At 42.9% G+C, this 12,926-nt stretch overlaps 1 protein-coding gene across 2 annotated transcripts; it reads left to right on the top strand.

The window, feature by feature from the left end:
- The first annotated feature begins 3,840 nt into the window (after positions 1-3,840).
- On the top strand, positions 3,841-11,836 carry dcun1d1 (DCN1, defective in cullin neddylation 1, domain containing 1 (S. cerevisiae)). 2 transcript variants are annotated; one of them, XM_015360906.2, is made up of 7 exons: positions 3,841-3,954; positions 5,231-5,447; positions 6,212-6,380; positions 8,320-8,450; positions 8,559-8,641; positions 9,380-9,476; positions 11,672-11,836. In XM_015360906.2, the coding sequence occupies exons 1-7, from the start codon at positions 3,880-3,882 to the stop codon at positions 11,794-11,796; spliced, it is 897 nt and encodes a 298-aa protein (XP_015216392.1). In that variant the 5' UTR covers positions 3,841-3,879; the 3' UTR covers positions 11,797-11,836. The 2 variants fall into 2 exon arrangements, with proteins under 2 accessions (XP_015216392.1, XP_006637456.2); XM_006637393.3 differs by having other exon boundaries at positions 3,850-3,954; positions 9,840-11,836.
- The last annotated feature ends 1,090 nt before the right edge of the window (positions 11,837-12,926 follow it).

The following is a 12,926-nucleotide window of genomic DNA, read 5'->3' as shown; positions in this document are numbered from 1 at the left end:
CTGCTCACAGTGTCGATCACTGGAAGGTGTCTTTCACACCGACTGGAATGCCCTGAGAGAGCAGGCATGGGGACAGACAGCTGTGTGCACACAAAGGGAAACCACTGCCGCAGTCAAGCCCAGGAGCCTGTTATAATTAGCCATTCTAAAAACTGCCGGCTACGACTGCAGCAGCCCAGCTTGGGAACAGCCAATCGGGAGGAGTAAACAGTTTCTTGACTGAATCAGGTACCTGTTTTGGTGTCGAGGGTAAAGTCTTTGCTGCAGCTCTGATGCCTTTCTACTGCAACAAGATATCGTTTCACAGCTTCTTTGTAGAAGGATTGCAGGCTGTCTGTGCCTAAAACAACACAAATATGTCATGTCTTTTTAAATAATTAATTCAATCATGTCTTTTTTGTTTTATTGGAACAGTGATACAATTATAATGATCTTTAATGTGGTTTGAGACGGAACACAGGGGTGAAAGGGAAATGTATTCAGGTAGAACAGTTGGGAAATGTGCTCCACATCTTTTACATTTCAGATCAGCCCTTTTTGTTTCTTGCTAGAGTGTCTTCTGAATACACACATGCAACAGAAGCCTTTATACTCATTCGGTGTACAGTATGTTGTACTGATAAAAATGTAATATTCATAAAGCTAAATATGTCTGTTACAACAGTTACAATATGTCTGTTAAAATTATTCTTTACCAGCAATCGAAAAGAAATTCTAGTCTGATTTCAGGTTTAGTTATTCTGACAATTTAAAATTGAATGAATTAAATGGTTATTTAAATTAAACTTAATTGATATGATATGGAAATGCAAAACGACACTGAAAATTCCAGACTGTGGTGAATCTGAAGATGGTCCACATACGGCACATACGCATTCACACTTGTAGACCTCTCTGCCATTTGCATCACACGCTTGCCTGTTATCAGAGCCTCTGCTGTAGCCATGTGCAGCAGGAAACCCAGGGGAAAGGGCTGCCTGTCGGAAGACTGCATCACCATCTCCAGGAGCTCTGAGCCCTCCTCCAGCTTCGGAAGGCTCTTCCAAAGGGCGTGCTGAGCGTTTAGGGAACCCACTCTGTTACCAGCCTCGGACAGGACCATCGCTGCTTGATAGTGCTCCATGGCTGCAAGAACTGCACTGACACCCACTCACGACCTGTGCTGAAAGAGCTGTCCCACTCTCTGCCTGCAGGGGGGGCAGCTGCGTCCAGTGCCTCAGAGCTGTGATCTCATCCCCTGCTCGCTGCCCTGCTTGGCAGACCGGCCGAAACAGCAGCGCGCGGGCATGACTCCTGAGGAATCTCTGCTCGGGCGTCCTCACCTGGCTGCCCTTCCTGGCAGAGCAGACGTGTTGTTCGCTGGAGGAATCGCCGCCACACATTGCCGTGGCTGAAGAATGAATTTGTTAAAGACAGCTGGCAGCAAGTAATAATTTACAGCCTTGTCAAGACAAACTATTTATACACATCCTCTATGCTCTCCTGCGATTATGTTCAGGTGTTGTTAAAAAGAAACCTCCCCAACTCTTTTAATACAGACATGACAGCGTACCATCGTTACTTCATCGTTACTTCACCGTTGCCCCACATCTATGATAAATTTCATTTAGTCCTACAGGGCTGAAGAGCACAGTGCTCAGAACACAGGGGAGCATTTTCATTCTCACAGTTTCCCTCAAATTCTTTTTGTCTTCCAATGTGCAACAGAAGCTCTTACACTCATTCAATGTGTGTAAAGAAGAACCTTATTCTTTGTTTATTCCGGCCATATGGAGGAAAAACTGAAAGAAGTATCATAAAAAGCGTATTTTAGACATTCCCTGAGATATTAAAGGTACATGATATTACATTTGAAAAAACAAAGAAAACATCTATACAAATTAAGTATATTTAATTATGGATGAATACAGTACATGTTTAAATTTCAAATAATGTTTTTAAAATACAGAAGTATATTTCTAAAGATACACATGACACAAGCTTTTGTATATTTCTGTTACATAGGAAGGAGGTTCCAGTTTGGCACTGATGATGAAAGACCCTCCATTAGTGCTTTAAAGCATAGGGACCGTGGATTGTTTTTCCTGATTGTTGTATTTGTATAAATTGCTTCATTAATTAATGATTCAGATGTTATCATTAAACACATAGTGTCACAGTTTAATAAAAAACACACAATGAAACAAAGGAATAACTGTGTGCATGTAATTGCACCATGACAGTCTGACAATCTTTCTATTGCCAGAAAATTATTGTGGGGGTCTCTGGTATGCTGGTGTTGCAATTCTAATTTATAATTCAACCCAAACATCTTCTCTGTAAGATCAGCATGTTAATTTGTTTTGATTATTACTATGGTGCCACCACTACACTTCACAGAGTACAGTGGGTAGCCTTGTTGAACACCCTGAATGTTCAATGAATCATGTTTAGATTTTTTTTGCATAATTTCTTTGTTTGTATTTATATATTCAATACTGTTTCGTAAAGAGCACTGTAAATAAAACTGCATTCTTACAGTATACATATAAACCTGTGTGTAATCTTCATCAAGTGGGTAAGAGCAACGCTGCCCCCATCCAGTGTTCAGTGATGACTGAACATTATCAGTAAGATAATGAAAAGACACACCTCTGATCCCTAATCCCTTCAGTTCCACAGTGGTCTCACATTCAGCTCCCTGAGACTCTGGATCTGCTCGTGCTTGATTAGACCAGGTGAAATGCAGTGAGCATCAGTCAGCATTGAGTCAATCAACTCATTTCAAGTCAAGTCCACTTACTTTTTCACAAAGCTCTGTGGTCCATCAAGCTTCCTACCCGGTTAATGACTTTGAAAGCAACTCATGTCAGCAGCAAAGGCTTAATTGTGCACAGTATAGCGCCATGGAGGAAGGGGAGGTGAAACCAGAGTCATTAAGGTACCAATCACAGCAGCCATATCACCCTGCAGCTCACAACTGGCAGCCCACTGAAGCTCAGCAGGTATGAGCCAGGCCAGTACCTGGACGGGAGACTCCTGGGAAAGCTAACGTTGCTGCTGGAAGAGATGTTAGTGGGGCCAGTAGGGGGTGCTCTCTCTGTAGTCTGTGTGTGTCCTAATGCCCCAGTAGAGTATAGACTGTAAAAATGTGCTGGCTTTCAGATGAGATGTAAAATTGAGGTCTGACTCCCTTTGGTCATCAAAACCCTGTGGGGGCAGAGGTGGCACTGTGACTAAGGATCTGTGCCTGTGGCTGGAAGGTTGCTGGTTCAAAATCCGTTACTTTGAAATAACAAAACCTTACAGAAATACCCCTTTATATTATAAACGTGTTTTCTTCTAAAATAGTTTTGTGAGTTTCGTCTAAAATAGTTTCGTGTAAAACAGAGAGTGGGGAGGTTAGGGGTTTCCTCCTGTACCGGGTTCAATTCATTGTTGGTGCAGCCCGGGGAAGCCGGGGACGCCGGCTCGGCGCGGGGTGGGCTGGTCCACCGCCCGGCGGAGAGACAGGCCCGGCAGTGGAGCCCACTCGAGGCCCGTGGATGATCAGGGCAGAGGCTGTAGTACCAGGATATAATGGGCGGAGGCAGGTCGTTAACAAGATACGTTAATTCATTCCTTCAATTAAGAGAAAAGAAAAAAAAAACTATTTTAGAAGAACACGTTTATAATATAAAGGGGGTATTTTCCTGTAAGGTCTTCTTTGTTATTTCAAAGTAACGGAATTCAGTTCACTGCCGACCTGCATGATGTGTTTCTATGAAGCCCTCCTGTCTTTAGTGTGTGGGGGGACTTGCTGGTCCTGCCCCGTGTGAGGCTCGGTGCGGCCCCGGGCGTGTGCAGGAGGGCCGCTCTGACGCTGGGCCAGGAGCCGGAGCGCACGGTGCGGCAGTGCGCATGAGCAGGAAGCAGCAGTGGGAGCCAGAGAGAGGGAGAGAGAGGGACAGAGGGAGCCTGTCAGTTACAAACATGGTGAGTGCGATTCCACTTTGTTGTGTTTTGTTTGCGGGCTCGCTTCCTTGATCTGCTTTCCCACCAGTCCCAACGCGGGCCGTGTCCCCTGCGCGGTATTGCGGGCTCGGGCGGCTGGTTTTGGGTCGGGGGGCAGGAGGGAGAGAGAGAGTGGGGAGGTTAGGGGTTTCCTCCTGTACCGGTTTCAATTCATTGTTGGTGCAGCCCGGGGAAGCCGGAGACGCCGGCTCGGCGCGGGGAGGGCTGCTCCACCGCCCGGCGAAGAGACAGGCCCGGCAGTGGAGCCCACTCGAGGCCCGTGGATGATCAGGGCCCGGGTGCGCGGAGGCTGTAGTACCGGGATATAATGCACGGAGGCAGGTCCTTCTCTGTTTTTGACAGATATTGTTGTAAGAAGGCAATGGGACGAAAGCCTCTCACCTTTGTGACATAATTTATTTTACTGACGCCTGTAGTTCGTGGCTCTGGATTTGTATTTTTGCTCTCCGCTGTGCGAGGAGATGCTTGCCCAGTATCGTAAACCGCTGGAGGTGAGAGGAAACAAATCGCACGCTTGAACAAACCCGGGGAAGCAGGACTGGTCCGTCGGGCAGACTCTAATCCACCGGCGGGGCCGGCGGTAGTGTTGCGGAAGGTGAGACCGGGGGAAGAGCTGTTTTACCGGCTGCACGCCGACGGAGCGCCCCGGCATCACGGAAGTGCTGCACAGCCTCTATGTCGGCAGCTGCAGGGGCTCCGACCGTTGGCAGGTTACAGCACAAGGTACAAGAAAGAAAGAAAACAAGGTCCCTTCGCCTGCATAAGATGCATTTTAAGTAATTCCCTGGCTATAGCGAAGCAGGCTGTTGACGGGTGGCTCAAGTGTAAACGCCGGTGAAGTGGTTGGGGGTACCGGCGCAGGTGCGGCGGTGTTTGTCTTCAGATTTGTTGTCTCCTCTCCTGGTCGCCTCAGCCTCTCGCTTTCCACACTGTCGCTAGCGAGCCGACAGCAGCTCGCTGCGGGGCCACGTTGTGTAGTTCCTCCGATTAAAAGTCTGATTTCTCCGGATGGGATGGTGGAAGAGTCCTGCCAGATCAGGCTAGGTGTCGATCAGGAACAAGTTGTGATATTGAGGCAGCAAAAAGCTTTGGAAGTCCCTCTTTGCTTTGTACCAGTGCATCTCTTTCAAACATCTCTATTTTATGTAGAGAGACACAATGAAAAACGGAGCAGACACTCAGAATGATTGCAATGAGCAGGCTGTGCTGGCAGTAATGTGCTGGTTATCTCCCCCAGAACAAGCTGAAGTCCTCACAGAAGGATAAAGTTCGTCAGTTCATGATCTTCACCCAATCCAGTGAGAAGACTGCAGTGAGCTGCTTATCACAGAATGACTGGAAATTGGACGTTGCTACTGACAATTTTTTCCAAAACCCAGAACTTTACATCCGCGAGAGCCTAAAGGGGGTTTTGGACAGGAAAAAGTTAGAGCAGCTCTACAACAGGTACAGAGGTAAGCATGTAACATCCTCTTCCTCACATTCATGGCCAGACATTCTGGAAAGCCTTTAAAACATTCTGAAGCTCTTATTTCACATCCTTATATCACTGGCAAAGTGACTTTCTGAAAGCTGGGCAGTCAGAGCAATGCTTGTTCCAGAGCTGCACTAAAATAAGGAATAAGCAGGTATATGTTACACAACACCAGCCCCTTTCAGCTTTTGTTAGGAGTCTCATGTAACTCCTAAGAGGTGTGTAATGTCACAAGGAGAGAAGATATGAGTCACAGTGGTCAGAAGTACCCTGGGCACCATTCATCTCCACAAAGCCCTTCAGCTTTGTTTCCTGAAGTAAGCAAGTGTCTAAAGGAAAAGTGCAGCATGAATCACCTGTTAACTCCCCTGGTGCAGGGAGATTAGGACTTGTCCTAAATATATGGTTTCGCTGTTCGGACACGTGACTAAAAATCATTTGCTGTGGTAGCTGTCCTCTGAGAGCAGCAGGCTCTGCCATGTTTTGAAGAGTCGCTGGTACTGCTGTCTTGCACTGATGTTTCAGATGCTGTCGGTTTGTCAGAATTCCTTTCTTTTGCCATGAGTGAGGAAGACCACCGCACCTTCAGTGGGCTCTTGATGGGCCAGAAATTATGTGAAATGAAATGAGGTGTTCACTGCACCCTCTCGAAGAATGAGCTGGCATGCAGCTGTAACAGGAAAAACACTCTTCTCCTTTTGTTGAAGAGCACTCCATCTGGACCTGTTCTTTTTCTTTCCTCAGATCCTCAAGATGATAACAAGATCGGTATAGATGGCATACAGCAGTTCTGTGACGATCTTGGACTTGATCCTGCTAGTATAAGTGTGCTGGTTATTGCTTGGAAATTCAGAGCAGCAACGCAGTGCGAGTTCTCAAAACAGGAGTTTATGGACGGTATGACTGAGCAAGGGTAAGCTAAAGATATACAGACACTCCCGGTCCTCGAGGGGGGTGGGTGGGGTATTGAGATTTTTGGTGCGATGGCCCACCACAAACGTTTATGGTTTAAAGATGGATTTCTGTGTTTTTGTCAAAATCTATAAATCGAGGAGCAGAAGGGTTATAAGGTGTGACCCCTGGGTCTCCTGTAATTCAATTGAGCCTGACTTAAACTGTTCTGTGTACGTATACCGACACACAAGGATAACACAGCAGTCTTAAGTTTGGTCACATGATGTCATTTCCATTTTACGTGGAGAGCAGGTTGTTGAATTGGATAGTTTCTTGGAATAACAATCATATGGGTTCCTACAAATAGTTAAGTGCTCAGAGCTGGATGTGTGTGTTGAGTTAAATTTGCATGAATGTATTGTTGAACATTCTGTGCAAACAGGCATTCAATAAAACATAACTGTATTGAACACGAGATCAGTGAAAGATGTCACCACACCCTGCTTCAGTCATGAAGATCACCTGTTTGCTGTGGGCATGGATGACAGTGGCCTGTCTGTGAGGGATGGTGCCCTGAGAGTGAGATGTTCTGCTCCCACAAGCTGCACACTAGCGCAGAGAGACCTGGAAACTGGCTCTGTGAGCCACAAGCTGGTCCTGACAGGTAGATAGTCACCAGGATCCACCTGGTAGCAGAATGCAGACCGGCTCTCAGTGAAAAGGATATGCACACTAGGATGACAGTTTAGAGATGCAATCGTCCTCTTCTGTGGCCAGGGAACATCTAGGGTGGCACAGAGAGCAGTGTGGAGTTTTCATTCACCACTGGGCGCTGTCTCGCTCCCATCAGACCTGAGACCAAAGACTGGGTGAAAGAGTGAGGATGTTGGCCTGCTCATGCCAGCCAGTGGGGCTCTGAGAGTGCGATGATGTGGGCAGGGATTTCTTCAGACTGCACAGGGATGCACTGAGAGTCCTTCGGCCAACAGTGTTTCTTTTCTTACAAGCCAGTGCCAGTGTGATTAGGGTGTCCGCTAAGCAAATTCCACATAATTAAAGTGCGAAACATCCAGTGATGCATAACCTCACAGTGATGACACTGTAATAGAACATTACTAATGTCTTCCCACGGCTGTGGTCTTCTTGTAAGTCTGTTAGTAAAAATAGTTTCTAGTAATTGTTGATAAAAACTACCTTACACAAAGGGTTGTGGGGGTCAGGAACAAGCTACTTAGCCATGGCTTCAGAGACTGTACCCTGATGTCTTTCATGAAACAGCTAGATGAGATCCTCACATCAATAAGCCCCAGCTCCTTTGTAACCTTCCTTCTGTATAATAATATTTGCTTAGTAGACACTATTAATAGGACACTTAAGTAGAACCGTCTTCTAATACTATAACTGGTGACAGCGGTGACTGGTCAGCCTTGGCCAGCTAACAGCTGTGTGTCCAGAGGCTGACCAGGTCTGTGTGTCAGGGCTGCCAGGGTAGTGTTAAGGCTCTGGGAGGTCGTGATGCCAGCCTGGTTGTCCCTATTTTGACCGTGTGTAACGTTTAATATTGAAGGATTATTTAGATACTTTGACCCATACTTAAGTTCAGAAGTGTGTGATTTTGTTGGGCACCTGTGTTTAAAATCCATGTAACCCCAGATCTGTGTGTCATTTGTGCATCAGTGTAGCGATGTGGGAATTCTAGGTGAGCAGAGCATCAGGCTTGTTTATGGGCTCAGGGAACCTGGCAGTGATGTTGTCAGAGATTCTAATCTCTACTCACTTCAGGTGAATTTGTTTTGTACTTATAGAAGTGGGTGGAGCTGGGAGCCATGTGGCTGTACTTTACATTTTGTTTCCTGGATGTTTTTTTTTCCCCTCTACAAACTGTTTTTTTTAAATCTGTGGTTTTAGAACCTTTTGCTGCAATTGTTACTGATGAAAAATCTTGTGTTTTGTCCAAGGTGTGACAGTATAGAAAAACTAAAAGCACAGCTGCCAAAAATGGAACAAGAGTTAAAAGACCAAGGGAAATTTAAGGATTTTTATCAGTTTACATTTAACTTTGCAAAGAACCCTGGGCAGAAAGGTTTAGGTATGTATGAACCTTGATTTTTTATTTTTTTTAATGCTTTTTTGGCATTAGCTTCCAGAAGTATAGTACCTGAGGTAAAATATTTGTTTTTGAATTTATTCCTCACAGATTTAGAAATGGCAATTGCATATTGGAATTTAGTACTTCAAGGAAGATTCAAATTCTTAGATCTGTGGAACAAGTTTTTATTGGTAAGTTATTCTTCATGTTTAAAACTGATCTTGTGTAAATAACGTGCCCAGTTTTATTGTTGATACTAATGTTAGAGCAGCTTGTGTTCCATCCAGAGGTCTTCTTTGCTGTTCTGATTAACCCCCAGGATCTCTTCCAACCACTTTTTGGTGGATTACAGGTAATCTGCTGCCAGAGCTGGGTCAGGTAGTTTTTACAGACCCTCGCAGAGAGGGAGGGGTACAGGCACGCCTCGTTTTCTGTCCTAAATAAACCTGGTCTTCAGTTTGATCTTGTCGATTCTTTATTTGTTCCAGTCTTGATTTTTAATTGCTTGAGTTGTAGTGTACTGTAACTTGAGTAGGACTCCCCTTGTGGTTTCCTCCTGAGTGTCAAGTTGCCTGATAGAGAGGGCTGACACTGTGGCCTTATGACTAAGAACATAAGAAAGGTCACTTCCACATCCCCCTGTGTGCCTCCTGTTCTTGGTTTTAAACGCTCTTCCAGCTACTACTCATGCCCTCCGGCGAGTGTTTTACTCTTCGCTCTGAAGTGTGTCCCTGATGCCAGCGTCTCCTCTCCCAGAGATGGGGTCACCTGCTGCACTGCCAGCTGTGCCAGTGCTGGCTTCAGAGGAGACTCTTCTGCAGTCTCGTTCTGATCTTCAGAAAAACAGGGATCAAGCAGATCTGTGATGCAGCACAGATGCTACGATGCAGAAATTTTGTTTGCTCACTCTTTTTCTTTTTGTCCTTTAGGAACATCATAAAAGGTCAATACCGAAAGACACCTGGAACCTACTCTTAGATTTCAGCACAATGATAGCTGATGACATGTCAAATTATGATGAGGAAGGTATATATCATCTGACTCTTCTAATCGTTACTAAGTGCAACAGACTTATTATAAGGAGAAGTCAAGTTTTCTATTTTAAATTAGAGGCTTGAGTTGCAGAGCTAGTAGGAAGAATGTTTTTTAAAAGATAGGTCTTCTTTGACTTCAACAGAAGGGACACACTTCCACCCTATTTGTAAAATATACATTTAAAGATCTTCTAAAAAGATCTGGTAATGAAAGAACCTACAGAACTGTTGGGTAGTGTTATTGAGGAGGTTGATCTGTTGCTTTCTGTTTGTTCATATACAATGATGAATTGTAATTAAAGCTAAGAAGCCATGGGCTTTACTATTCTTGGCTTTGATTTCTGCTGTTTTGTAGGTGCGTGGCCAGTCCTTATTGATGACTTTGTGGAGTTTGCTCGACCACAGATTGGCACGAGAAGTACAACGGTCTAGTGCCGTCTAGTGAAAACCTCCTCCAGAATGTACATATTTTGTACAAGTCAAGTCACACCTGAAACTTGCAGTCAACAAAGCGCTGATGACTGGACTTTGCTGAAGATCAATCCTTCTGTTCCATTCTGAGGGTTGAGATGCAAGAGACATTCAAAAAAGCATATCTTATCAGTCATCTGATGGTGGTTTGGGCTTCTATCTTTAGTATGGGCCTCCTTTTGTATTTATTACAGCCAGCTGGAGTTTGTCCACTCTTCTGGGCTATCCTTAATATTCTTTTACCAGTCTTAGGTCTGTGCTGTTTGTTTGAAGCATCAGTTATATACATGAAGCACAATTCTGTCTTCAAATCAGAAAACGAGGTTCTATTATCGAATGTCACGTACATCTTCCTTTTAATGCTCTTCAAAGCATTAGATCTTTGGCTTTTCCTTCATTTCTTATTTTAATAAAATTTTCAGTGACAGACCAGTACAAATTGTTTATTCTAACAATTTTTAAAGGAATATCAGGTTATTCCGATAGGGCAGAAACTATGATTTTGTGTAGATAATGATTGCATTAATTAGGCATATATAAAATGATCAGTGGCCACTTGTTGCTTATTATACCAGCGTTGATAATTTGTGCTCGTCTGCCACTTGTGAGATTGTCTGTAAAGGCTTCATGTAATTCAGGCTAATATGTGTTTTAATTTGTTTAACCCTATTTGGTGTGTACAAATTTTTACCTTTTAGAGAATTCTTTTTGCAAAAGAAAATGGTCAATACTGTTTTGATAAGTGTCTGCTGCTAGGTCTAATGACACAGTTCCTCTCACAGGAAATTGAAACTCCATCCGTTGAATTGAACAGTATTGTGAAAGTAACACTTCGAGAAGATACTTAATCTTGAAGGTTTATAAAGATGTAGTAGCCTGACTAACAGATCTGTCCTCTGAGTAAACCTTTCAGACTTCATCTTTGTATATGAGCCAAGACAGCAATGATTCTCTTCAGATTGCCGATCATTATTTTTTGAATGGTGAGAAACTTTATTTAGATAACTGTCATTCCTGTTGTCACTCTTGAAAAAATCTTCATGGGACGTAAGAAGGAGATAATGTTCGCTTATAAGATGAAAGCCAAAACAGTCCAGATTGATATGATGCTTTTTAAGGTTCTTTTCTACACTTATTTATAACAGAAATGAATTATAAAAGCAGTACAAGACTTGTGAGGTGGGGAACAGTTGGAAATGTACCAAGTTTTCACGTGTAATGGCAGGAATTCTTAACCGGAAAGATGCAAAAGGAAGTTTCCAACCTGCACAGAGCATCCTTTTTCCACTTTCTTGGGCAATGTTACTGCTGTCTATCTTCAAGTGTAACCACCTAAATAGTGTAAATTAATGTGGACTTGTATAAAATATGCATAAAGGTTAAATGGATACTCTCTGCTGTAATAAATTGGGAAAGGCTGTATTGAAAGAAAACATAAGAAAAAATGTTCAAATGTTTTTTTTTCTTTTGTGCTGCATTATCTTAATGTCAAGTTATTGGAAAAATAATGTAAAATTCACATCCATGAAAAGACACATGACTATGAAGGCTTATTCAGATAGTGCTTTACTAACCAGCAGCAGAAAGGATATGGGGATTCAACTTTTTTTTCCTATGTTGCAGAAGGACTGTGGAATTCACTTTGATTTTATTTATACCTTTTTAAGTAAAGTTTTTGTACTGGCATTTGTAAAATCACATTTTTTTTCTGTTGAGGTGGGGAAGGCAGTTCAGAAGTGCTGGTTGACGGACAGAAACCATGTTCATGCTGCCTGTGCTCATCAAAATGTAAAGTCCTCCAAGCATTCACGAAAATTCAGAGTGGTACTGCATTGTTATAATTACTATGTAATTATAAAATAAATTGATTGAAGCTTGAAATGTCTTTGCTGAGCAGGTGAACCCTTGGTCTTACTCGAATGTCATGGAGTGCCTGTGCCTGTGACACAGTTGGTGGGTTTTTGTCAGGAACATGTTTAAAAAAATGTGAAGGGATTTAACTATTCTTTGGTGAGTAATATTTTCATCTATCCACCTTTCTTCTTTATAAAGTACTGATCACTTTGCACATATCAAAGTGCTTTTAGTAATAGCACATTTCAATTTGACGAGTCTTTAAGTTCATTATGCTTCTGACAGAGTATTGTAGAACCTTCTGAGGGACTTGTTAAAATGCAGTCACCAAGATTTTGATAGACTGGATTATAGTGTGGTGTAATTATGGTTATGGAACAAAATTCTTGTACAGATGTAATCCAGAATGATATATGTAATCAATTATTTTAAACAAAAGCCTGTTCTTCCAAAAAATGCTAAATTAAAAGACTGATATAGATTGAATAGTCTGGTAGATGTAACTTAAGACACCTGTTTTATTAAAAAAAAACTTAATTTTGTGATGTCAGCAGATAAGACTGAAAATGTGAAAAACCCCATATTTGGTTTTTGTGAATTGCAGTTATCTTTGCATTTTTGTGTTAGGGTCTGTTTAAATATATGCACAATATATGTGTAAACAAACTGCAGTATTTTTGTATTAGGTTCAGGATGGTTGAAATGAAAGGCCAGTGTTGTTTGCACACTGACAGAATAAGACACAAGAGAGGATTTTTCCATGAAATGGTGGTGAAGACCTGCATTTCTTTCTGCAGTTTTTAGAACTATCATTGGTCTGATTAGTTTGATCTTTATTTACAGTCCCGTACCAATATATGTGAAAATATTCTGTTCCATAGTAGAAGTGTGTTCCAGTTACTAGGGGGAATGGCCTAAATCAGTGGTATGGAGGATTGTAAAGTAGTAGCAAACCAGGCCTTCACTCTGTATTGCACTGTTTCCCAACCATTTCCAGGCCCAGTCACACCCCCATTAATAGAAATGTTGTATGACACACACCTCTGCACCCTTATGAATTATTGAACTGCTCTCAGTCTGAACTCTGAGCTTGTCTCAGTGAACAGAGTTGCTTCAT

Source organism: Lepisosteus oculatus, chromosome 13, assembly GCF_040954835.1.
Source record: "Lepisosteus oculatus isolate fLepOcu1 chromosome 13, fLepOcu1.hap2, whole genome shotgun sequence".
NCBI lineage: Eukaryota > Metazoa > Chordata > Actinopteri > Semionotiformes > Lepisosteidae > Lepisosteus > Lepisosteus oculatus.
This window is presented reverse-complemented; position numbering and strand designations above follow the sequence as displayed.